The sequence below is a fragment of the Coregonus clupeaformis genome, unplaced genomic scaffold, assembly GCF_020615455.1.
Source record: "Coregonus clupeaformis isolate EN_2021a unplaced genomic scaffold, ASM2061545v1 scaf0612, whole genome shotgun sequence".
NCBI lineage: Eukaryota > Metazoa > Chordata > Actinopteri > Salmoniformes > Salmonidae > Coregonus > Coregonus clupeaformis.
The window spans coordinates 229,892-252,670 of NW_025534067.1; the positions used below are offsets into that span (position 1 = coordinate 229,892).

Sequence of the window (22,779 nt, forward strand, 5' to 3'; positions counted from 1 at the left end):
AACTCTAAGTCAAACCAACAATAAACCTAGTTGGCAGCTGCATTGTGTTCACACTCTGAGAAGGTTTTGAAATGGACTATTTCCTAAGTAATTTCACTCTGATAAATAACAGAGAGAAATTAATTAAGATTATTGTTTTTACCAACATTCACAGACACAATGGATTAAGATTATTGTCTGTGAATGTTGGTTTAAAAAAATAAAGACAAGACAGTGCAGGTTCAACACTTGCAATATAAGTGACACAGACCAAATACAAACCTTAAAAAAAGCACAACACAATAAAATACTCAAAAACATTTTTTATTAAACAGAGCAAACCTTGGAACATTATAAAGAATCACACCAACATGGAAAATAGATTAGACAGTTTGAATAAATTACACACATTTTATGATCTGAACAAGCACACTAAAATAGAAAACCACACAACACAAAATCAGAACAGTGTAAATGTGAGTGAGTCTTTAAGAGTCTTGGTAAGAGGTGCTGCTGTTTCCTTCCTCCCCTTGTTGAGTCTTGAAGTGGGTCGGCTCCCCTTCCTTCTGGCTGACAGAGGTCTCCCCTCTTTCCTTGTGCACCTTCTCATCCAGCTTCCTCCTCCTTGAGGCAATGGCTTTTTTGAGTCGGTCTTCATTTGAATTCAGCTGCTGCATACCTTGCATCGTGACAATGGGGGAGGTGAGGGGCGACTTGCTCTTCAATTTGATGGGTGAGACTAGCAGGGGGCTGACGGCGACCACCATGCGGCGCCTGAGGATGAGCTGCTTCTTGCTCGGGGTATGGTACTGCTCCAGCTCAGGCATGGTCAACTTGGAGGGTGTCTTCAGGCACAGCAAACACAAAAGAGAACATATATATATAAAAAAATGCACGTTTGACTGTTACATGGTGTACAAGCACATTTGGTAATCTAATGTGTGGTGTCGGAATAGCTGATCTTACCACAGGTTGTCTGGCCGTCCGTTCCTCATCCTCGACCTCTTCCTCCTCCGAGTCCCTGGAGGACGGGCCAGACTCCTGGTACATCACCTTGGTCTCTTCGGGGGTGGTGCTCCCCTCGGAGAGGGAGTCCTCCTCTCTTGCCTTCCGCTTTCTTTTTGAAGAGGTGGAGGCCTGGTTCTCGGTGGTGACAGAGGTATCTTCTCCCTTTAATGCTGCCTCGAAAAGTGCCCTGGTTTCACTGGCTTGGGACGGATTTAAATTGATGGCATAAAATGTATCTGCCGTCTGGATGTCGTGGCACATGAAGTTGGCCACCCTTTCCCTGTCAGCCTTCGGGAGCATGTTTTTGACCTGTAAGACACAAGCAAAAAAGACACACACACACACACACACACACACAGACACAAATAAATAAAAATAATTGATATTATTTCAGACAACAGTGGAATAGGATCTTACAATACTTCTATTCATATCTAATCTGACTTACATGAGTGACAATGGAGGTCCGCAGGTCAGTGAAGGTAGGAGTTTCAGGCAGACCCATCTCCTTCCACACCTCCCTCAGGTAGGCAGGCAGGTTCTTGAGCTGAGTGCTTGTAGAATTGAAAAAAAAGTGCTGGGACTTCTTTCCCCCTGGGAGGCAGTGCTTGAATTTGAGGAAGTCTGAAAACCAAGTGTACTCATCCTTTGTCAGCGACATCTGGACCATGCCATGGTCTCTATTCGTTTTGTGTTCCTCCACCTATTAGAAATTGAACAGAAAAAACACACAAATGACGCAAAGGCGACTGCAATTGTTTCCAAAAACAACCAACCAACCAAACAAACAAATAAACACATTCAGGTGTATGTTTATAGACTTACACTGATCAGATACATCCCAGACTGGTCACATTTAGCCTCCTCCACCTCCTCCATCAACATGTTCTTATCCAGGCCCGGTCTATGGCCGTCTATCGAGGTAAAGTAGGCCCACAGGTATCCATTAAACTGGTACTGATTTTTCTGTGTCCTTGTTTCTTCCAAGGTTTCTGTAGGGACATGAAAATAATAACAGGCATCTTCACACTGCACTCTATACATGTCTGACGTTTATAAGTGTGTAATAACAGTGACATCACAGATTTAGAAACACTTACTCAGCACTTCTGGGATATTGGCCTTGGCAAGAGACTGGCACTCCAGCAGGGTCTTTCTGGAAACAACCTTGGCTTCCTTGCTGTCTTTCACCTTTACACACACACACACACACACACACACACACACACACACACACACACACACACACACACACACACACACACACACACACAAATCATACAATCAATTACTGCATTGTTAATGAATGCTGATGAGACTAAAAAGAAAGAACTCTGCTTACCCCCTTATTTTGTCATGGTTAGTCAGGAAAATGAGATTGGATTGGTAGGTCTCATCCTTCGCCATGTAGTTCAACAATTGCGTCACCCTTTTGATCTTTCCGGCACAATTTTCCCTTAGCTTATAATTTGGATTGGGGCCCTCACAGGTCTTCCTGAATCCCTCAAGAAACACACCTGTCAAAGAAACATAACATTTTAGACAATAATTACAATCTCATGAGGCAACATGAATCAGTCAGGCTGTTAAAAAAAAAAAAAAAACTTTCCAACACAAACACTTGACACTATTTAAAGAAACAGTACTTACTAATGGCAGAGCCCGGGAAGATAAGTTTGCTGCCAGATCCGGACGCTGTAGCCTCCTCTGTCTGGTCCCCTGAACCTGTCACTTGGTCCAGCTGCAGCTCCTCTTGGGCTGTGTCTGCCTCGGCCTGAAAGCTGAGGGACCTCTTTGCCGACCTCTCCTTTGCCGGACTCACCCTGAGAATCCCCATCTGCCTTTTCAGTAGCTGGTACCTCTTCCTCACTCTATGCAGCTCAGAGATCAGCTTCAGGTTGTCCTCTCTAATGGATTGGATGGTCTCACTTTTCTTGGTCAGGGCCTCATCCCTCTCTTTCACAGCTTTCTGCAGCCTCAAAAGTGGTGCTTGGCAGTGGCAGTAATCATTAGTGCAGCCCTCTTCCTCCTCTTCCTCTGCAAAAGTATCTAAAAAGTTATCCTCCTCTTCTTCTTGCATCGCAGTCTCCACAATATCAAAATCGGTGGCCACTGGGATGGCAGGGACCGACGCCCTCAATGCCGCCAGCCTCTCCATTGTCAGACGTCTCTTCACCTCCTCTAAAGCCCGTCTCCTCTGTGCTCTGTTGAGCTCTGTATGGGAGTCCATATGCCGGTCCAGCCTGCTGACATGGGTGGAGCATCCTGTCACTGGACACCGCTCCTGCCTGATATTGACACGGCCCCACTGCCAATTACAAAGGAGAATCCTCTCCTCAGTGTTCCGAACGTTGTGTACTTGCCTAAGGTGCTGACTGAAGCCAACCACAACCTTAAAGCAAAGTGGACATGAACGAAATAGAGAACGCACTGGAGCCATCTATATTATTGAAAAGTGAAATAACAGTAAATAAAAACCTTTACACAATCACTTCAGCTATCCAGGAAGTACAATGCTCCAGGCTGCTTAGTTGCTGCTTATAAACACATCTGAGACCACTCCCTCCACCCCTCCCATGCTGTCAGCCTCTAGTCAAACACATTCTATTTCCAAAAAGCTCTTCTCCCACTAAAATACTCCTCCAACTCTCACCTTGCTGTCAGCTCACAGTCAAATTCAGTCTTTTCCATACCTGTTACAAAAATGTACACTATGGCTTTAAGTAATAAAGTCCACTACTGGGATACTGAACTGTACAAATACATTTTAAATGTTCTGTCCTTTGACTGTTTTTGATGAATTTGTCAATGGGATGGCTGACTTGACTGCTTTTCCATGGCAATTAGTTACAATGGAATTTGACATAAGATGTATTGTTAAAACTTTGTCCCTGTTTTGGCAGGTTTTCGCTCTCAAAAGTACACCTTTTTAATAGCAAAACAGCACAATTGGATGTTCTATGTCCACAACAATGTTTAAACCCTATCAGGTGACCATTTGTGAGGTCTGGGAAAAATGTAAGACATTTAGATTTTGGGGTGTAGTTACCCTTAAATGCAAGCGTGCACCAGGAAGAGACCTTTGTTTGGTTAAGCGTTGTTGCTGTAGAACAAATGGCCACTGGAGTGATGCAAACGATCACGGTATTATTCTGCCAGGCAGGCATAGGCTACTTTGTAGTTAACATTTACTTGCGAAGGTTTTGGGGAAAGCCATTCCTTCCCTACCAGAAGAAGGTTATCATTAGCATCATCGCTAACGGCTACACAAAGTGTAGATATACGCGCGCACCGCACACATGCACACAGACAGGGGCATTCCTGTGCCGTGCCAGAAAGTTCATGGAAATACGAATCACTGATGCATTTTGTTCATGTCTTATTATTGACTTGGGCAAATGAATGCGTTTTCTATCAAGTTGAATAGATTTAGTTGATTTCTTACTAAGTTCAATAAATGTTTGAATATTGTTGAATTTCGGTTTAATGTCTGGATTCCGTGATTCGGTCCGCAACGCCTATTTTATAGGGCCCTAGTCAATGAACTTGTCATAAATCAACATAGGATATGCCCTCTTCCCCCACCCCCATCAAGACTCAAATATATATATATATATATATATATTGGAAATGTAAGCAAGGGTTGAGCTTCTTCAGTTTGTGTCACATAGTGGATACGTTTCTGTGTCCCTTTCAGAGTGAGTGACACATTGACTTTATATAGTGTACCAAGAGTTGTTCCCTTGCTTACGGCCATACCATCCTGAATATGCCTGATCTCGTCCGATCTCGGAAGCTAAGCAGCGTCGGGCCTGGTTAGTACTTGGATGGGAGACCGCCTGTGAATACCAGGTGCTGTAAGCTTTTTGTCCCAGTAGAGCGTGCTCTTGTGTCATGGAGCAACTGCCTTTTATTTATCACCCTAATAATATCATGGATTGTTATTGGACTAAATGCAGTTTGTGTGTGCTGCCCTGCCCTGATCAAATCAAATAATGGACAGTGCGTTTCCCTCAAAATATAGGCAGTACATGCAGCCTTTGTTTTTAGTCTAGGAGACAGTCAATGTCTGTAGTCCATTAGGGCACTATAAAATCCCTTCAATGTTTTGCCTGATTCCGTTAATTCCCAAGTTCCCTTTTCTCCGTTTAGATTTCCCCGTTGACCATTTGTCCCTGTTTTGGCAGGTTTTCGCTCTCAAAAGTACACCTTTTAATAGCAAAACAGCACAATTGGATGTTCTATGTCCACAACAATGTTTAAACCCTATCAGGTGACCATTTGTGAGGTCTGGGAAAAATGTAAGACATTTAGATTTTGGGGGTGTAGTTACCCTTAAATGCAAGCGTGCACCAGGAAGAGACCTTTGTTTGGTTAAGCGGTGTTGCTGTAGAAGAAATGGCCACTGGAGTGATGCAAATGATCACGGTATAATTCTGCCAGGCAGGCATAGGCTACTTTGTAGTTAACATTTACTTGCGAAGGTTTTGGGGAAAGCCATTCCTTCCCTACCAGAAGAAGGTTATCATTAGCATCATCGCTAACGGCTACACAAAGTGTAGACATACGCGCGCACCGCACACATGCACACAGACAGGGGCATTCCTGTGCCGTGCCAGAAAGTTCATGGAAATACGAATCACTGATGCATTTTGTTCATGTCTTTTGATTGACTTGGGCAAATGAATGCGTTTTCTAACAAGTTGAATAGATTTAGTTGATTTCTTACTAAGTTCAATAAATGTTTGAATATTGTTGAATTTCGGTTTAATGTCTGGATTCCGTGATTCGGTCCGCAACGCCTATTTTATAGGGCCCTAGTCAATGAACTTGTCATAAATCAACATAGGATATGCCCCCCCCCCCCCCCCCAACAAGACTCAAATATATATCTATATATTGGAAATGTAAGCAAGGGTTGAGCTTCTTCAGTTTGTGTCACAAAGTGGATACGTTTCTGTGTCCCTTTCAGAGTGAGTGACACATTGACTTTATATAGTGTACCAAGAGTTGTTCCCTCGCTTACGGCCATACCAGCCTGAATACGCCCATCCTGATTGGAGAAGTGACGACAGGTGCGAGTTTTGAGCTGTGAGTGAGTGTTTGCTGAAGAGTGTTTGCGCGAGAGCTATTTTTGTTAATTATTTGGATTTCGAAATATATTTTTTGTTTGTTCTTGCAGTTGAATAGTTTTAAGTTTGGTTAGTCTTCCCCCCTTGCAGTTTTGCTGCTTGGGGGAGAGGTTTTCTTTTCGGAACTTTTTTTGAAGCACTATGACGGACAACATGGAAATGACAAACGGAATGGACAAAGACAACGAAAGGGCGCAACGGAAGAAAAATGAAGATAAAGAAGGAATGAAATATGGCAAAGAATACACGGTGGCAATTGAGTTGGTAGGAGAAGACAAAGTGACGACAATGGAACTACTACGAGCAATTAAGGAGGTGTGTGGAGAGGTGGTGGGATGCCGAATGAAAGGAGAAAAGAAGTATGAAGTTACGATGAGAAACGGAAAAGGAAAAGAACGTTTAATGGATGGAATATGGATAAAGGACACCAGGATTTTGGCGAGAGATGTTAATGTGAAGGAATTGGTGGTGTCTTTTATGAATCTCCCAGTATATGTAGAAGATGGTGTGATACTGGGCAAGCTGAGTAGTTGGGGAGTGGCAGCCGTTTCGGAGATAAGGAGGAGAGTTTGGCCAGGAACGGAGGTGGTTGATGTGACACGTTTTTGCAAAGTCAAGTTCACAGAAAAAGTGACATCATTGCCTTACTCTACAAGAATTGAGACGTTGGAGGGAGCAGAATATTTTAGGGTCCTTCATGACAAACAGGTCAGAGTGTGTCGTTTGTGTATTCAACCCGGGCACATAGTTAAAGACTGCCCTGAATTTAAGTGTTTCAAATGTGGCAAGCAAGGACACTATGTGAGAGAATGTGTCGGAGAGAAGGAAAGGAATTTCTGTGGTGGATGCAGAAAGAGATTGGCGGAGTGCAACTGTGGAGAGGTTATGGCTGAAGAGGGGAGTCAAGCACTATTCGAGGAAGCAGTTGTATTGTCGCAAGAAGGAGAAGAAGATGGAGGAGAGGACGTGGTGGAGAGTGGAGAGACGGAGGAAGGAAGAAGGGAGAAGGACCAGAAGATGAATGAAATTGGGAGTAGTATGGACTCAGAAATAAGAAGAGGGAGTTTTCAGGAGGAGGGGAGTGGACTGGGGGGAAGCACGGGGGACTCACAGGTTTTGGGGGATAGCACAGTACTAACAAGTACCTCGGGGGGTGAAGAAATGGAGAGGGGTTCGAGTTTGAGAACAATAACAGAAACGACAACGACGGCTATACATGAGACGGAGATGAACACGGGGAGCACAACGATGACAATACCAGAGACGGAGATGAACATGGGGAGCACAACGGATGAGGGTGACAAGAAGTTGAGTTGGCTGGATAACATGGACTTGGAGGAGATATCGGACACGGATGATGGAGAAAAGATTGAAAGAACGAGGGAAGGATACAGGAAGAGGAAAGCGGGGGAAGAGGGGGGAGAGAAAGGGTGGAAGAGGAAAGAAACTGGATAACAGGTAGAGGATAATGAAATTATATTTTATTATTTTATTATTTATTAGAATGGTAAATATAATGTCAATAAATGCAAATGGTTTGAGAAAAATGGGAAAATTTAATAGAATAGTACAAATGAAGAATTCAGATATTTTATGTATTCAAGAGACGCACTGGGATAATGCATGTGTTTTAGAAGTAAAAAAAATATGTAGGGATTTTATTTATGTTAACAATGGCAGGGGAAATTCAAGTGGGGTTGCAATTTTATTAAGGAAGGATGTAGTAGAAAATGTGAAGAAGATATATAATGATAATAATGGGAGGATTTTAATTTTGGATTTTGAATATATGAATAGGGTTTTTAGGATTATAAATATTTATGCGCCGAATAATGAGATAGAGCGAAATAATTTATTTTTAGAATTAGGGAAATGGTGCAAGGGTAACTGTATTTTAGTAGGGGATTTTAATGTTAAAATGAATAGATTAGATATGAAAAGGGGAGCTATTTTTAGAAATGACGTATCTAGGGGGGTCTTAAGGAAGATTATGTTTGAAAACAGTTTGATTGATATATGGAGGGATGAGAATCCGAACAAGAGAGGAATTTCTAGAAGGCAGGTGGTTTTAGGGGAGTTGAAACAGACGCGAATAGATCTGGTTTTAGTAAATTAGGGTTTAAGGAATTTTATGAAATAAATTAAGTATGTTTTTACAGCTTTTAGTGATCATGCGGCGGTGGTATTTTCTTGTGGAGTAAGGACACATACTAAATCTGGTTGGCTGTGGTGTTTAAATAATAGCTTGCTAGAGGAGGAAAATTATATTGAGATGATATCAGAATGTATTGGGAAGGCCAAAAGACAACAGTTAATGGAGGTGAATATGGGGTTGTGGTGGGAGGAGCTGAAAACCAAATGTAAGGAATTGACTATAAAATATGCTGTTAAGAGGAATTATTTTTTGAAAAAGAAGGAGAGGGAACTACGTAAGAAGGTTAAACATGAATTTGAGTGTATAGAAAAGGATGAAGGTCATGGGGTGGAGGATTATTTACTGGCTAAGGATGCACTTGATGAATATGAGAAGAAGAAATGCAATGCGGCGATTGTAAGGAGTAGAGTGCAATATGCGATAGAGGGGGGAAAGATGTACTTCATTTTTCTTGAATTTAGAAAAAAGAAGACAAGAGAAGATTTATATTACGGAGTTAATTAATGATAAAGGGGAAAAGGTTAATGATTTGGTGGGGATTCTGGATACGGTTGAGAGATATTATGAATGCTTATTTAAAAAAGAAGAGGTTAATGAAGCCTGTATGGATAAGGTGCTTGAACATGTGGATACTAAGTTAACAGAAGGAGAAAAAAACATGTGTGATGAAGATATGAGTCTAACTAACATTAAGGAAGCCATATTAGAAGCTAATTGCAATAGGAGTCCGGGGTCTGATGGCCTAACTGCGGAATTTTATAAATCTTTTGCAGATTTGTTGGCTCCAATTTTAAGAAAACTGTATGAATATATTGAAAAGACTCAAGTGGTGCCAGATTCGCTGGCCACAGGAGTTGTAACCATATTGTATAAAAATAAAGGGAGTCGTGAAAATTTGGATAATTATCGACCGTTGACACTTTTAAATTGTGATTATAAGATCTTAGCCAAGGTCTTAGCTAATAGAGTTAAAAAAGTTATGGGAGGAGTAATAGCAGAGACACAAGGATATAGTGTACCAGGGAGGGATATTTCTGACACAGTGGGAACAATAAGGGATGTGATAAAGCATATGGGGGAGGAAGGGGGGTTTGTGATGAGTTTGGATCTAAATAAGGCTTTTGATAGAGTTGATCATTCCTTTTTACTGCGTACACTTGGGAAATTTGGGTTTGGTGAAAGAATGATAGGTTGGATTAGACTACTGAATGGATATGCAAGGAGCAGAGTAAAATGTAATGGGATTTTAACAGATTCTTTTCCTCTGGAGAGATCTGTAAGGCAGGGATGTCCGTTATCAGCTGCTCTTTATAGTTTATCGGTGGAGCCGCTTGCAGCAATGATTAAAGCAAACAAATTAATTCGAGGTATACGGATACCGGATGGGGGGGAGAGTGTTATACAGCAATATGCGGATGATACTACATGTACTGTGATAGATGTTGAAAGTGTGAAGAATGTAATGGAGTGTTTTGAGGTATATGGCAAGGCATCAGGGGCAAAACTTAATGTTGAAAAATCTGAAATAATGTATGTGGGGATAGATGAAAAAAGTGGACTGTGGATTCCCTTTCAAAAAGGCTGAAGGTTATATAAAGACTTTAGGGGTGGTTTTTGGGGGTGGATAAAGAAGGGACGAGAGATGAGACATGGACTGGGGTTTTGAATAAAATAAAACATACTCTATCCTATTGGAAGGCAAGAAAACTGTTCTTGAGGGGGAAGGTGGTGGTGATTAATTCTTTGGTGGCATCCAAATGTATCTATGTTCTAGGTTCGTTGGATATGCCACAATGGGTGTTAAAAGAATTAAATGGTTTGGTTACAGATTTCCTATGGGAGGGGAAGGGGACTAGGATTGCAAGGGCAACTCTTATCTCGGATTTAAAGGATGGGGGGTTGAAATTGGTGGATCTGGATGTGAAGAGAATAGCAATGAGAATAAAAACTGTGCAAAAATACTTATATGGGGAGGTAGATTATGGATGGAAAAGGTTTTTAAACATTTTTTGTACAGAAGTGGGGGTTGTGAAGAAAGTGGATTATTGATGTCATGGAAGAAGGATATGTTGGAGGGTTTGCCTGAGTTCTATAAAGAGGTGTTCTTGGCATGGGGGGGAATTTCTTCCTAAGATTGAGTACACATGTACAAATAAGGACAACATATTTAATCAGCCTGTGTTTTTGAATCCGAAAATAGAGAGTGGTGGGAAGGTGCTGTACAACAAAATGTTCATGAAGGCTGGGTTAATATTGGTAAAAGATTTTCTTTATGAGGTTATACCGGGGTTTTTAAGGGGGCAGGCAATTCTGGATACTGTGTGGGAGGTTGATGATACAGTGGAGAGAAAATTAGTATTGCAGATATACGAAAGAATTAAATTATGCATTCCGGGTGAGTGGATAAAAGTGATAAATGGGGAGGGGGAATATGAGGACTTGTATGTGCTGCCAAGTCTCTATGTGGGTAAAGGATCGGGGAAACAAGTTTTATCAAAAGTAACACAGAAAAGATTGTACAAGTGTATGTTGAAGTCTGTGTGTGTGAGGCCTGCGGCTGAGAGGATGTGGAGAAAAATGTTTATTGATTTGGATGTTTCTTTGATGTGGGAGAATTTGGTTTTGTTTGGGAATAAACGAAATTGTGAGAACATGGATTTTATGATACGGCATAATCGTATATACACAAATATTATTTTACATCAGATAAACCGCGATGTACGGCGGGAATGTGATGTGTGTATGATGAAGCCAGAGTCTTTGTTGCATTTATTTGTTGAATGTCCAAGTCTGACAGGTTTTTTTAAGGAAGTAAAAATTTTACTGTGGAGGCACTGGAGAAAAGAGTTTTTAGAAAGCTTTGTATGGGATAGGTTAATATTATTTGGAGTAATGGGGAAATGTTTGGGTGTGAATGTGTACCTGTTGAATATTGTGTTGAGTTTTGTGAGGTATGCAATTTACTGTAGAAGGAATATGAAACATTTTGAAGGGAAAAGGTGAATGTCTGGGTAATTTTTAAAGCAGGTTTAAGAAAGCAGGTGGATTTAATGTATAATGCAAAACTAGAGAAATTTGAAAGTATGTTTATAAAGGGGAGTACTTTAGTGTCTATGGAGGAGGGAGGAGGGGGAGTTAGGGTTAACTTCTGAAATGGAGTATGTCTAATGTCTATATTAGATTATTTTTTGAAAGAATTATTTTGAATATTTTCTTTGTTTATTTTTTTGATAGGGGGTGGCTTTTATCTGCCTATTTTATTTTGTGGGTGGATTTTGTTATGTCTTAGTCATGTCTGAGTTTTTTCTGTATTTTTATTTCTTTGGGTTCTTTGATTTGATAGGGGGTGAATTGTTCACCTGCCTATGTTAGGATAGTGTCTGCTGTATTGTTCATTGTAATATTGTACTGTAAATATTGTAAAAAATTGAATTTTTTGATAATAAAAAGAGAAAAAAAAAAAAAAATACGCCCGATCTTGTCCGATCTCAGAAGCTAAGCAGGGTCGGGCCTGGTTAGTACTTGGATGGTAGACCGCCTGGGAATACCAGGTGCTGTAAGCTTTTTGTCCCAGTAGAGCGTGCTCTTGTGTCATGGAGCAACTGCCTTTTATTTATCACCCTAATAATATAATGGATTGTTATTGGACTAAATGCAGTTTGAGTGTGCTGCCCTGCCCTGATCAAATCAAATAATGGACAGTGCGTTTCCCTCAAAATATAGGCAGTACATGCAGCCTTTGTTTTTAGTCTAGGAGACAGTCAATGTCTGTAGTCCATTAGGGCACTATAAAATCCCTTCAATGTTGTGCCTGATTCCGTTAATTCCCAAGTTCCCTTTTCTCCGTTTAGATTTCCCCATTGACCATTTGTCCCTGTTTTGGCAGGTTTTCGCTCTCAAAAGTACACCTTTTTAATAGCAAAACAGCACAATTGGATGTTCTATGTCCACAACAATGTTTAAACCCTATCAGGTGACCATTTGTGAGGTCTGGGAAAAATGTAAGACATTTAGATTTTGGGGTGTAGTTACCCTTAAATGCAAGCGTGCACCAGGAAGAGACCTTTGTTTGGTTAAGCGGTGTTGCTGTAGAAGAAATGGCCACTGGAGTGATGCAAATGATCACGGTATAATTCTGCCAGGCAGGCATAGGCTACTTTGTAGTTAACATTTTCTTGCGAAGGTTTTGGGGAAAGCCATTCCTTCCCTACCAGAAGAAGGTTATCATTAGCATCATCGCTAACGGCTACACAAAGTGTAGATATACGCGCGCACCGCACACATGCACACAGACAGGGGCATTCCTGTGCCGTGCCAGAAAGTTCATGGAAATACGAATCACTGATGCATTTTGTTGATGTCTTTTGATTGACTTGGGCAAATGAATTCGTTTTCTAACAAGTTGAATAGATTTAGTTGATTTCTTACTAAGTTCAATAAATGTTTGAATATTGTTGAATTTCGTTTTAATGTCTGGATTCCGTGATTCGGTCCGCAACGCCTATTTTATAGGGCCCTAGTCAATGAACTTGTCATAAATCAACATAGGATATGCCCTCTCTCCCCCCCCCCCCAACAAGACTCAAATATATATATATATATATGTATATATATATATATGTATATATATATATATATATATATATATATATATATATATATATATATATATTGAAATGTAAGCAAGGGTTGAGCTTCTTCAGTTTGTGTCACAAAGTGGATACGTTTCTGTGTCCCTTTCAGAGTGAGTGACACATTGACTTTATATAGTGTACCAAGAGTTGTTCCCTCGCTTACGGCCATACCAGCCTGAATACGCCCATCCTGATTGGAGAAGTGACGACAGGTGCGAGTTTTGAGCTGTGAGTGAGTGTTTGCTGAAGAGTGTTTGCGCGAGAGCTATTTTTGTTAATTATTTGGATTTCGAAATATATTTTTTGTTTGTTCTTGCAGTTGAATAGTTTTAAGTTTGGTTAGTCTTCCCCCCTTGCAGTTTTGCTGCTTGGGGGAGAGGTTTTCTTTTCGGATTCTTTTTTTGAATCACTATGACGGACAACATGGAAATGACAAACGGAATGGACAAAGACAACGAAAGGGCGCAACGGAAGAAAAATGAAGATAAAGAAGGAATGAAATATGGCAAAGAATACACGGTGGCAATTGAGTTGGTAGGAGAAGACAAAGTGACGACAATGGAACTACTACGAGCAATTAAGGAGGTGTGTGGAGAGGTGGTGGGATGCCGAATGAAAGGAGAAAAGAAGTATGAAGTTACGATGAGAAACGGAAAAGGAAAAGAACGTTTAATGGATGGAATATGGATAAAGGACACCAGGATTTTGGCGAGAGATGTTAATGTGAAGGAATTGGTGGTGTCTTTTATGAATCTCCCAGTATATGTAGAAGATGGTGTGATACTGGGCAAGCTGAGTAGTTGGGGAGTGGAAGCCGTTTCGGAGATAAGGAGGAGAGTTTGGCCAGGAACGGAGGTGGTTGATGTGACACGTTTTTGCAAAGTCAAGTTCACAGAAAAAGTGACATCATTGCCTTACTCTACAAGAATTGAGACGTTGGAGGGAGCAGAATATTTTAGGTTCCTTCATGACAAACAGGTCAGAGTGTGTCGTTTGTGTATTCAACCCGGGCACATAGTTAAAGACTGCCCTGAATTTAAGTGTTTCAAATGTGGCAAGCAAGGACACTATGTGAGAGAATGTGTCGGAGAGAAGGAAATGAATTTCTGTGGTGGATGCAGAAAGAGATTGGCGGAGTGCAACTGTGGAGAGGTTATGGCTGAAGAGGGGAGTCAAGCACTATTCGAGGAAGCAGTTGTATTGTCGCAAGAAGGAGAAGAAGATGGAGGAGAGGACGTGGTGGAGAGTGGAGAGACGGAGGAAGGAAGAAGGGAGAAGGACCAGAAGATGAATGAAATTGGGAGTAGTATGGACTCAGAAATAAGAAGAGGGAGTTTTCAGGAGGAGGGGGGGAGTGGACTGGGGGGAAGCACGGGGGACTCACAGGTTTTGGGGGATAGCACAGTACTAACAAGTACCTCGGGGGGTGAAGAAATGGAGAGGGGTTCGAGTTTGAGAACAATAACAGAAACGACAACGACGGCTATACATGAGACGGAGATGAACACGGGGAGCACAACGATGACAATACCAGAGACGGAGATGAACATGGGGAGCACAACGGATGAGGGTGACAAGAAGTTGAGTTGGCTGGATAACATGGACTTGGAGGAGATATCGGACACGGATGATGGAGAAAAGATTGAAAGAACGAGGGAAGGATACAGGAAGAGGAAAGCGGGGGAAGAGGGGGAGAGAAAGGGTGGAAGAGGAAAGAAACTGGATAACAGGTAGAGGATAATGAAATTATATTTTATTATTTTATTATTTATTAGAATGGTAAATATAATGTCAATAAATGCAAATGGTTTGAGAAAAATGGGAAAATTTAATAGAATAGTACAAATGAAGAATTCAGATATTTTATGTATTCAAGAGACGCACTGGGATAATGCATGTGTTTTAGAAGTAAAAAAAATATGTAGGGATTTTATTTATGTTAACAATGGCAGGGGAAATTCAAGTGGGGTTGCAATTTTATTAAGGAAGGATGTAGTAGAAAATGTGAAGAAGATATATAATGATAATAATGGGAGGATTTTAATTTTGGATTTTGAATATATGAATAGGGTTTTTAGGATTATAAATATTTATGCACGAATAATGAGATAGAGCGAAATAATTTATTTTTAGAATTAGGGAAATGGTGCAAGGGTAACTGTATTTTAGTAGGGGATTTTAATGTTAAAATGAATAGATTAGATATGAAAAAGGGGAGCTATTTTTAGAAATGACGTATCTAGGGGGGTCTTAAGGAAGATTATGTTTGAAAACAGTTTGATTGATATATGGAGGGATGAGAATCCGAACAAGAGAGGAATTTCTAGAAGGCAGGTGGTTTTAGGGGAGTTGAAACAGACGCGAATAGATCTGGTTTTAGTAAATTAGGGTTTAAGGAATTTTATGAAAGAAATTAAGTATGTTTTTACAGCTTTTAGTGATCATGCGGCGGTGGTATTTTCTTGTGGAGTAAGGACACATACTAAATCTGGTTGGCTGTGGTGTTTAAATAATAGCTTGCTAGAGGAAGAAAATTATATTGAGATGATATCAGAATGTATTGGGAAGGCCAAAAGACAACAGTTAATGGAGGTGAATATGGGGTTGTGGTGGGAGGAGCTGAAAACCAAATGTAAGGAATTGACTATAAAATATGCTGTTAAGAGGAATTATTTTTTGAAAAAGAAGGAGAGGGAACTACGTAAGAAGGTTAAACATGAATTTGAGTGTATAGAAAAGGATGAAGGTCATGGGGTGGAGGATTATTTACTGGCTAAGGATGCACTTGATGAATATGAGAAGAAGAAATGTAATGCGGCGATTGTAAGGAGTAGAGTGCAATATGCGATAGAGGGGGAAAGGTGTACTTCATTTTTCTTGAATTTAGAAAAAAGAAGACAAGAGAAGATTTATATTACGGAGTTAATTAATGATAAAGGGGAAAAGGTTAATGATTTGGTGGGGATTCTGGATACGGTCGAGAGATATTATGAATGCTTATTTAAAAAAGAAGAGGTTAATGATTCCTGTATGGATAAGGTGCTTGAACACGTGGATACTAAGTTAACAGAAGGGGAAAAAAACATGTGTGATGAAGATATGAGTCTAACTGACATTAAGGAGGCCATATTAGATGCTAATTGCAATAGGAGTCCGGGGTCTGATGGCCTAACTGCGGAATTTTATAAATCTTTTGCAGATTTGTTGGCTCCAATTTTAAGAAAACTGTATGAATATATTGAAAAGACTCAAGTGGTGCCAGATTCGCTGGCCACAGGAGTTTTAACCATACTGTATAAAAATAAAGGGAGTCGTGTAAATTTGGATAATTATCGACCGTTGACACTTTTAAATTGTGATTATAAGATCTTAGCCAAGGTCTTAGCTAATAGAGTTAAAAAAAGTTATGGGAGGAGTAATAGCAGAGACACAAGGATATAGTGTACCAGGGAGGGATATTTCTGACACAGTGGGAACAATAAGGGATGTGATAAAGCATATGGGGGAGGAAGGGGGGTTTGTGATGAGTTTGGATCTAAATAAGGCTTTTGATAGAGTTGATCATTCCTTTTTACTGCGTACACTTGGGAAATTTGGGTTTGGTGAAAGAATGATAGGTTGGATTAGATTACTGAATGGATATGCAAGGAGCAGAGTAAAATGTAATGGGATTTTAACAGATTCTTTTCCTCTGGAGAGATCTGTTAGGCAGGGATGTCCGTTATCAGCTGCTCTTTATAGTTTATCGGTGGAGCCGCTTGCAGCAATGATTAAAGCAAACAAATTAATTCGAGGTATACGGATACCGGATGGGGGGAGAGTGTTATACAGCAATATGCGGATGATACTACATGTACTGTGATAGATGTTGAAAGTGTGAAGAATGTAATGGAGTGTTTTGAGGTATATGGCAAGGCATCAGGGGCAAAACTTAATGTTGAAAAATCTGAAATAATGTATGTGGGGATAGATGAAAAAGTGGACTGTGGATTCCCTTTCAAAAAGGCTGAAGGTTATATAAAGACTTTAGGGGTGGTTTTGGGGGTAGATAAAGAAGGGACGAGAGATGAGACATGGACTGGGGTTTTGAATAAAATAAAACATACTCTATCCTATTGGAAGGCAAGAAAACTGTTCTTGAGGGGGAAGGTGGTGGTGATTAATTATTTGGTGGCATCCAAATGTATCTATGTTCTAGGTTCGTTGGATATGCCACAATGGGTGTTAAAAGAATTTAATGGTTTGGTTACAGATTTCCTATGGGAGGGGAAGGGGACTAGGATTGCAAGGGCAACTCTTATCTCGGATTTAAAGGATGGGGGGTTGAAATTGGTGGATTTGGATGGGAAGAGAAAAGCAATGAGAATAAAAACTGTGCAAAAATACTTATATGGGGAGGTAGATTATGGATGGAAAAGGTTTTTCAAACATTTTTTGTACAAAAGTGGGGGTTGTGAAGAAAGTGGATTATTGATGTCATGGAAGAAGGATATGTTGGATGGTTTGCCTGAGTTCTATAAAGAGGTGTTCTTGGCATGGGGGGAATTTCTTCCTAAGATTGAGTACACATGTACAAATAAGGACAACATATTTAATCAGCCTGTGTTTTTGAATCCGAAAATAGAGAGTGGTGGGAAGGTACTGTACAACAAAATGTTCATGAAGGCTGGGTTAATATTGGTAAAAGATTTTCTTTACGAGGTTATACCGGGGTTTTTAATGGGGCAGGCAATTCTGGATACTGTGTGGGAGTTTGATGATACAGTGGAGAGAAAATTAGTATTACAGATATATGAAAGAATTAAATTATGCATTCCGGGTGAGTGGATAAAAGTGATAAATTGGGAGGGGGAATATGAGGACTTGTATGTGCTGCCAAGTCTCTATGTGGGTAAAGGATCGGGGAAACAAGTATTATCAAAAGTAACACAGAAAAGATTGTACAAGTGTATGTTGAAGTCTGTGTGTGTGAGGCCTGCGGCTGAGAGGATGTGGAGAAAAATGTTTATTGATTTGGATGTTTCTTTGATGTGGGAGAATTTGGTTTTGTTTGGGATTAAACGAAATTGTGAGAACATGGATTTTATGATACGGCATAATCGTATATACACAAATATTATTTTACATCAGATAAACCGCGATGTACGGCGGGGAATGTGATGTGTGTATGATGAAGCCAGAGTCTTTGTTGCATTTATTTGTTGAATGTCCAAGTCTGACAGGTTTTTTCAAGGAAGTAAAACTTTTGTTGTGGAGGCACTGGAGAAAATAGTTTTTAGAAAGTTTTGCATGGGATAGGTTAATATTATTTGGAGTAATGGGGAAATGTTTGGGTGTGAATGTGTACCTCGTCAGATCTCGGAAGCTAAGCAGGTTTAGGGCTGGTTAGTACTTGGATGGGGGACCACCTTGGAATACCAGTTGCTGTAAAAGCATGTAAGAAGCTATGACGTGGACTGATAAATCTGTGTTATATGTGAAGATGTGATGTGAAATATGAACGCTATGATATGTAAAAATAAGCTGTGAAGCTATGAGATGTGAAGATGTGATGTGAAATATGAAGCTATGATATGGGAAAAAAATAAGCTGTGAAGCTATGAGATTTGAAGATGTGATGTGAAATATGAAGCTATGATATATAAAAATAAGCTGTGAAGCTATGAGATGTGAAGATGTGATGTGAAATATGAAGCTATGATATGTAAAAATAAGCTGTGAAGATGTGATGTGAAATATGAAGCTATGATATGGAAAAAAAAATAAGCTGTGAAGCTATGAGATGTGAAGATGTGATGTGAAATATGAAGCTATGATATATAAAAATAAAATAAAAAATAAAAAAAATACGCCAGATCTCGTCCGATCTCGGAAGCTAAGCAGGGTCAGGCCTGGTTAGTACTTGGATGGGAGACACTCTTGGAATACCAGGTGCTGTAAGCTTTTTGTCCCAGTAGAGCGTGCTCTTGTGTCATGGAGCAACTGCCTTTTATTTATCAACCTAATAATATCATGGATTGTTTTGGACTAAATGCAGTTTGTGTGTGCTGCCCTGCCCTGATCAAATCAAATAATGGACAGTGCGTTTCCCTCAAAATATAGGCAGTACATGCAGCCTTTGTTTTTAGTCTAGGAGACAGTCAATGTCTGTAGTCCATTAGGGCACTATAAAATCCCTTCAATGTTTTGCCTGATTCTGTTAATTCCCAAGTTCCCTTTTCACCGTTTAGATTTCCCTGTTGACCGTTTGTCCCTGTTTTGGCAGGTTTTCGCTCTCAAAAGTACACCTTTTTAATAGCAAAACAGCACAATTGGATGTTCTATGTCCACAACAATGTTTAAACCCTATCAGGTGACCATTTGTGAGGTCTGGGAAAAATTTAAGACATTTAGATTTTGGGGTGTAGTTACCCTTAAATGCAAGCGTGCACCAGGAAGAGACCTTTGTTTGGTTAAGCGGTGTTGCTGTAGAACAAATGGCCACTGGAGTGATGCAAATGATCACGGTATAATTCTGCCAGGCAGGCATAGGCTACTTTGTAGTTAACATTTACTTGCGAAGGTTTTGGGGAAAGCCAATCCTTCCCTACCAGAAGAAGGTTATCATTAGCATCATCGCTTAACGGCTACACAAAGTGTAGACATACGCGCGCACCGCACACATGCACACAGACAGGGGCATTCCTGTGCCGTGCCAGAAAGTTCATGGAAATACGAATCACTGATGCATTTTGTTCATGTCTTATGATTGACTTGGGCAAATGAATGCGTTTTCTAACAAGTTGAATAGATTTAGTTGATTTCTTACTAAGTTCAATAAATGTTTGAATATTGTTGAATTTCGGTTTAATGTCTGGATTCCGTGATTCGGTCCGGCAACGCCTATTTTATAGGGCCCTAGTCAATGAACTTGTCATAAATCAACATAGGATATGCCCCCCCAACAAAACTCAAATATATATATATATATTGGAAATGTAAGCAAGGGTTGAGATTCTTCAGTTTGTGTCACAAAGTGGATACGTTTCTGTGTCCCTTTCAGAGTGAGTGACACATTGACTTTATATAGTGTTCCAAGAGTTGTTCCCTCGCTTACGGCCATACCAGCCTGAATACGCCCGATCTCGTCCGATCTCGGAAGCTAAGCAGTGTCGGGCCTGGTTAGTACTTGGATGGGAGACCGCCTGGGAATACCAGGTGCTGTAAGCTTTTTGTTCCACTAGAGAGTGCTCTTGTGTCATGGAGCAACTGCCATTTATTTATCACCCTAATAATATCATGTATTTTTATTGGACTAAATGCAGTTTGTATGTGCTGCCCTGCCCTAATCAAATTAAATAATAGACAGTGCGTTTCCCTCAAAATATATGTGTCATGGAGCAACTGCCTTTTATTTATCACCCTAATAATATCATGTATTTTTATTGGACTAAATGCAGTTTGTATGTGCTGCCCTGCCCTGCCCTGATCAAATTAAATAATAGACAGTGCGTTTCTCTCAAAATAGATGTGTCATGGAGCAACTGCCTTTTATTTATCACCCTAATAATATCATGTATTTTTATTGGACTAAATGCAGTTTGTATGTGCTGCTCTGCCATGATCAAATTAAATAATAGACAATACGTTTCCCTCAAAATATAGGCAGTACATTCAGCCTTTGTTTTTAGTCGGTTCAATAAGTTGCATGGAAATTCGAATCACTGATACATTTTCTTCATATCTTTATATAGTGTACCAAGAGTTGTTCCCATGCTTACGGCCATACAAGCCTGAATACACCCGATCTCGTCTGATCTCGGAATCTAAGCAGGATTGGGCCTGGTGAGTACTTGGATGGGAGACTGCCTGGGAATACCAGGTGCTGTAAGCCTTTTGTTCCACTAGAGAGTGCTCTTGTGTCATGGAGCAACTGCCTTTTATTTATCACCCTAATAATATCATGTATTTTTATTGGACTAAATGCAGTTTGTATGTCCTGCCCTGCCCTGCCCTGCCCTGCCCTGCCCTGATCAAATTAAATAATAGACAGTGCGTTTCCCTCAAAATATAGACAATACATTCAGCTTTTGTTTTTAGTCGGTTCATTAAGTTGCATGGAAATACGAATCGCTGATACATTTTGTTCATGTCTTTATATAGTGTACCAAGAGATGTTCCTGTGCTTATGGCCATACCAGCCTGAATACACCCGATCTCGTCTTATCTCGGAAGCTAAGCAGGATTGGGCCTGGTTAGTACTTGGATGGGAGTCTGACTGGGAATACCAGGTGCTGTAAGCCTTTTGTTCCACTAGAGAGTGCTCTTGTGTCATGGAGCAACTGCCTTTTATTTATCACCCTAATAATATCATGTATTTTTTTTTGACTAAATGCAGATTGTATGTGCTGCCCTGCCCTGCCCTGCCCTGCCCTGCCCTGCCCTGATCAAATTAAATAATAGACAGTGCGTTTCCCTCAAAATATAGACAGTACATTCAGCCTTTGTTTTTAGTCGGTTCATTAAGTTGCATGGAAATACGAATCACTGATACATTTTGTTCATGTCTTTATATAGTGTACCAAGAGTTGTTCCTGTGCTTATGGCCATACCAGCCTGAATTCGCCTGATCTCGTCAGATCTCGGAAGCTGTGCAGGATCGGGCCTGGTTAGTACTTGGATGGGAGACTGCCTGGGAATTCCAGGTGCTGTAAGCTTTTTGTTCCACTAGAGAGTGCTCTTGTGTCATGGAGCAACTGCCATTTATTTATCACCCTAATAATATCATGTATTTTTATTGGACTAAATGCAGTTTGTATGTGCTGCTCTGCCATGATCAAATTAAATAATAGACAATGCGTTTCCCTGAAAATATAGGCAGTACATTCAGCCTTTGTTTTTAGTCGGTTCAATAAGTTGCACGGAAATTCGAATCACTGATACATTTTCTTCATTTCTTTATATAGTGTACCAAGAGTTGCTCCCACGCTAATGGCCATACCAGCCTGAATACACCCGATCTCGTCTTATCTCGGAAGCTAAGCAGGATTGGGCCTGGTTAGTGCTTGGATGGGAGTCTGCCTGGGAATACCAGGTGCTGTAAGCGTTTTGTTCCACTAGAGAGTGCTCTTGTGTCATGGAGCAACTGCCTTTTATTTATCACCCTAATAATATCATGTATTTTTTTTTGACTAAATGCAGATTGTATGTGCTGCCCTGCCCTGCCCTGCAATGCCCTGCCCTGCCCTGCCCTGCCCTGATCAAATTAAATAATAGACAGTGCGTTTCCCTCAAAATATAGACATTACATTCAGCCTTTGTTTTTAGTCGGTTCATTAAGTTGCATGGAAATACGAATCACTGATACATTTTGTTCATGTCTTTATATAGTGTACCAAGAGTTGTTCCTGTGCTTATGGCCATACCAGCCTGAATTCGCCTGATCTCGTCAGATCTCGGAAGCTGAGCAGGATCGGGCCTGGTTAGTACTTGGATGGGAGACTGCCTGGGAATTCCAGGTGCTGTAAGCTTTTTGTTCCACTAGAGAGTGCTCTTGTGTCATGGAGTAACTGCCATTTATTTATCACCCTAATAATATCATGTATTTTTATTGGACTAAATGCAGTTTGTAAGTGCTGCCCTGACCTGCCCTGATCAAATTAAATAATAGACAGTGCGTTTCCCTCAAAATATATGTGTCATGGAGCAACTGCCTTTTATTTATCACCCTAATAATATCATGTATTTTTATTGGACTAAATGCAGTTTGTATGTGCTGCCCTGCCCTGCCCTGATCAAATTAAATAATAGACAGTGCGTTTCCTTGAAAATATAGGCAGTACATTCAGCCTTTGTTTTTAGTCGGTTCATTAAGTTGCATGGAAATACTAAT

At 40.4% G+C, this 22,779-nt stretch overlaps 2 protein-coding genes, 5 non-coding genes and 2 pseudogenes across 7 annotated transcripts; 7 read left to right on the forward strand and 2 right to left on the reverse strand.

Moving 5' to 3' along the window:
• Positions 1-326: 326 nt before the first annotated feature.
• On the reverse strand, positions 327-1,940 carry LOC121563802. The gene is made up of 4 exons (XM_045216115.1): positions 1,813-1,940; positions 1,436-1,690; positions 946-1,296; positions 327-824 (listed from the first exon to the last, which is right to left on the reverse strand). The coding sequence occupies exons 1-4, from the start codon at positions 1,870-1,872 to the stop codon at positions 468-470; spliced, it is 1,023 nt and encodes a 340-aa protein (XP_045072050.1). The 5' UTR covers positions 1,873-1,940; the 3' UTR covers positions 327-467.
• Positions 1,941-2,138: 198 nt separating this feature from the next.
• On the reverse strand, positions 2,139-3,217 carry LOC121563803. Its single transcript, XM_045216113.1, has 3 exons — positions 2,638-3,217; positions 2,330-2,504; positions 2,139-2,178 (listed from the first exon to the last, which is right to left on the reverse strand). Exons 1-3 carry the CDS (start codon positions 3,215-3,217, stop codon positions 2,175-2,177), a joined length of 759 nt encoding a protein of 252 aa, XP_045072048.1. The 3' UTR covers positions 2,139-2,174.
• A 1,515-nt stretch (positions 3,218-4,732) lies between these two features.
• LOC121564551 lies at positions 4,733-4,851 on the forward strand. The gene has a single exon (XR_006000210.2). It is a non-coding gene; the product is annotated as a 5S ribosomal RNA (ribosomal RNA).
• A 15,147-nt stretch (positions 4,852-19,998) lies between these two features.
• On the forward strand, positions 19,999-20,117 carry LOC123485196. The gene has a single exon (XR_006658926.1). It is a non-coding gene; the product is annotated as a 5S ribosomal RNA (ribosomal RNA).
• Positions 20,118-20,662: 545 nt separating this feature from the next.
• Positions 20,663-20,781, forward strand: LOC123485200. Its single transcript, XR_006658932.1, has one exon. It is a non-coding gene; the product is annotated as a 5S ribosomal RNA (ribosomal RNA).
• Positions 20,782-21,071: 290 nt separating this feature from the next.
• Positions 21,072-21,190, forward strand: LOC123485201. The gene has a single exon (XR_006658933.1). It is a non-coding gene; the product is annotated as a 5S ribosomal RNA (ribosomal RNA).
• Positions 21,191-21,485: 295 nt separating this feature from the next.
• Positions 21,486-21,604, forward strand: LOC123485204 (annotated as a pseudogene).
• A 270-nt stretch (positions 21,605-21,874) lies between these two features.
• On the forward strand, positions 21,875-21,993 carry LOC123485205 (annotated as a pseudogene).
• Positions 21,994-22,298: 305 nt separating this feature from the next.
• On the forward strand, positions 22,299-22,417 carry LOC123485202. Its single transcript, XR_006658934.1, has one exon. It is a non-coding gene; the product is annotated as a 5S ribosomal RNA (ribosomal RNA).
• The last annotated feature ends 362 nt before the right edge of the window (positions 22,418-22,779 follow it).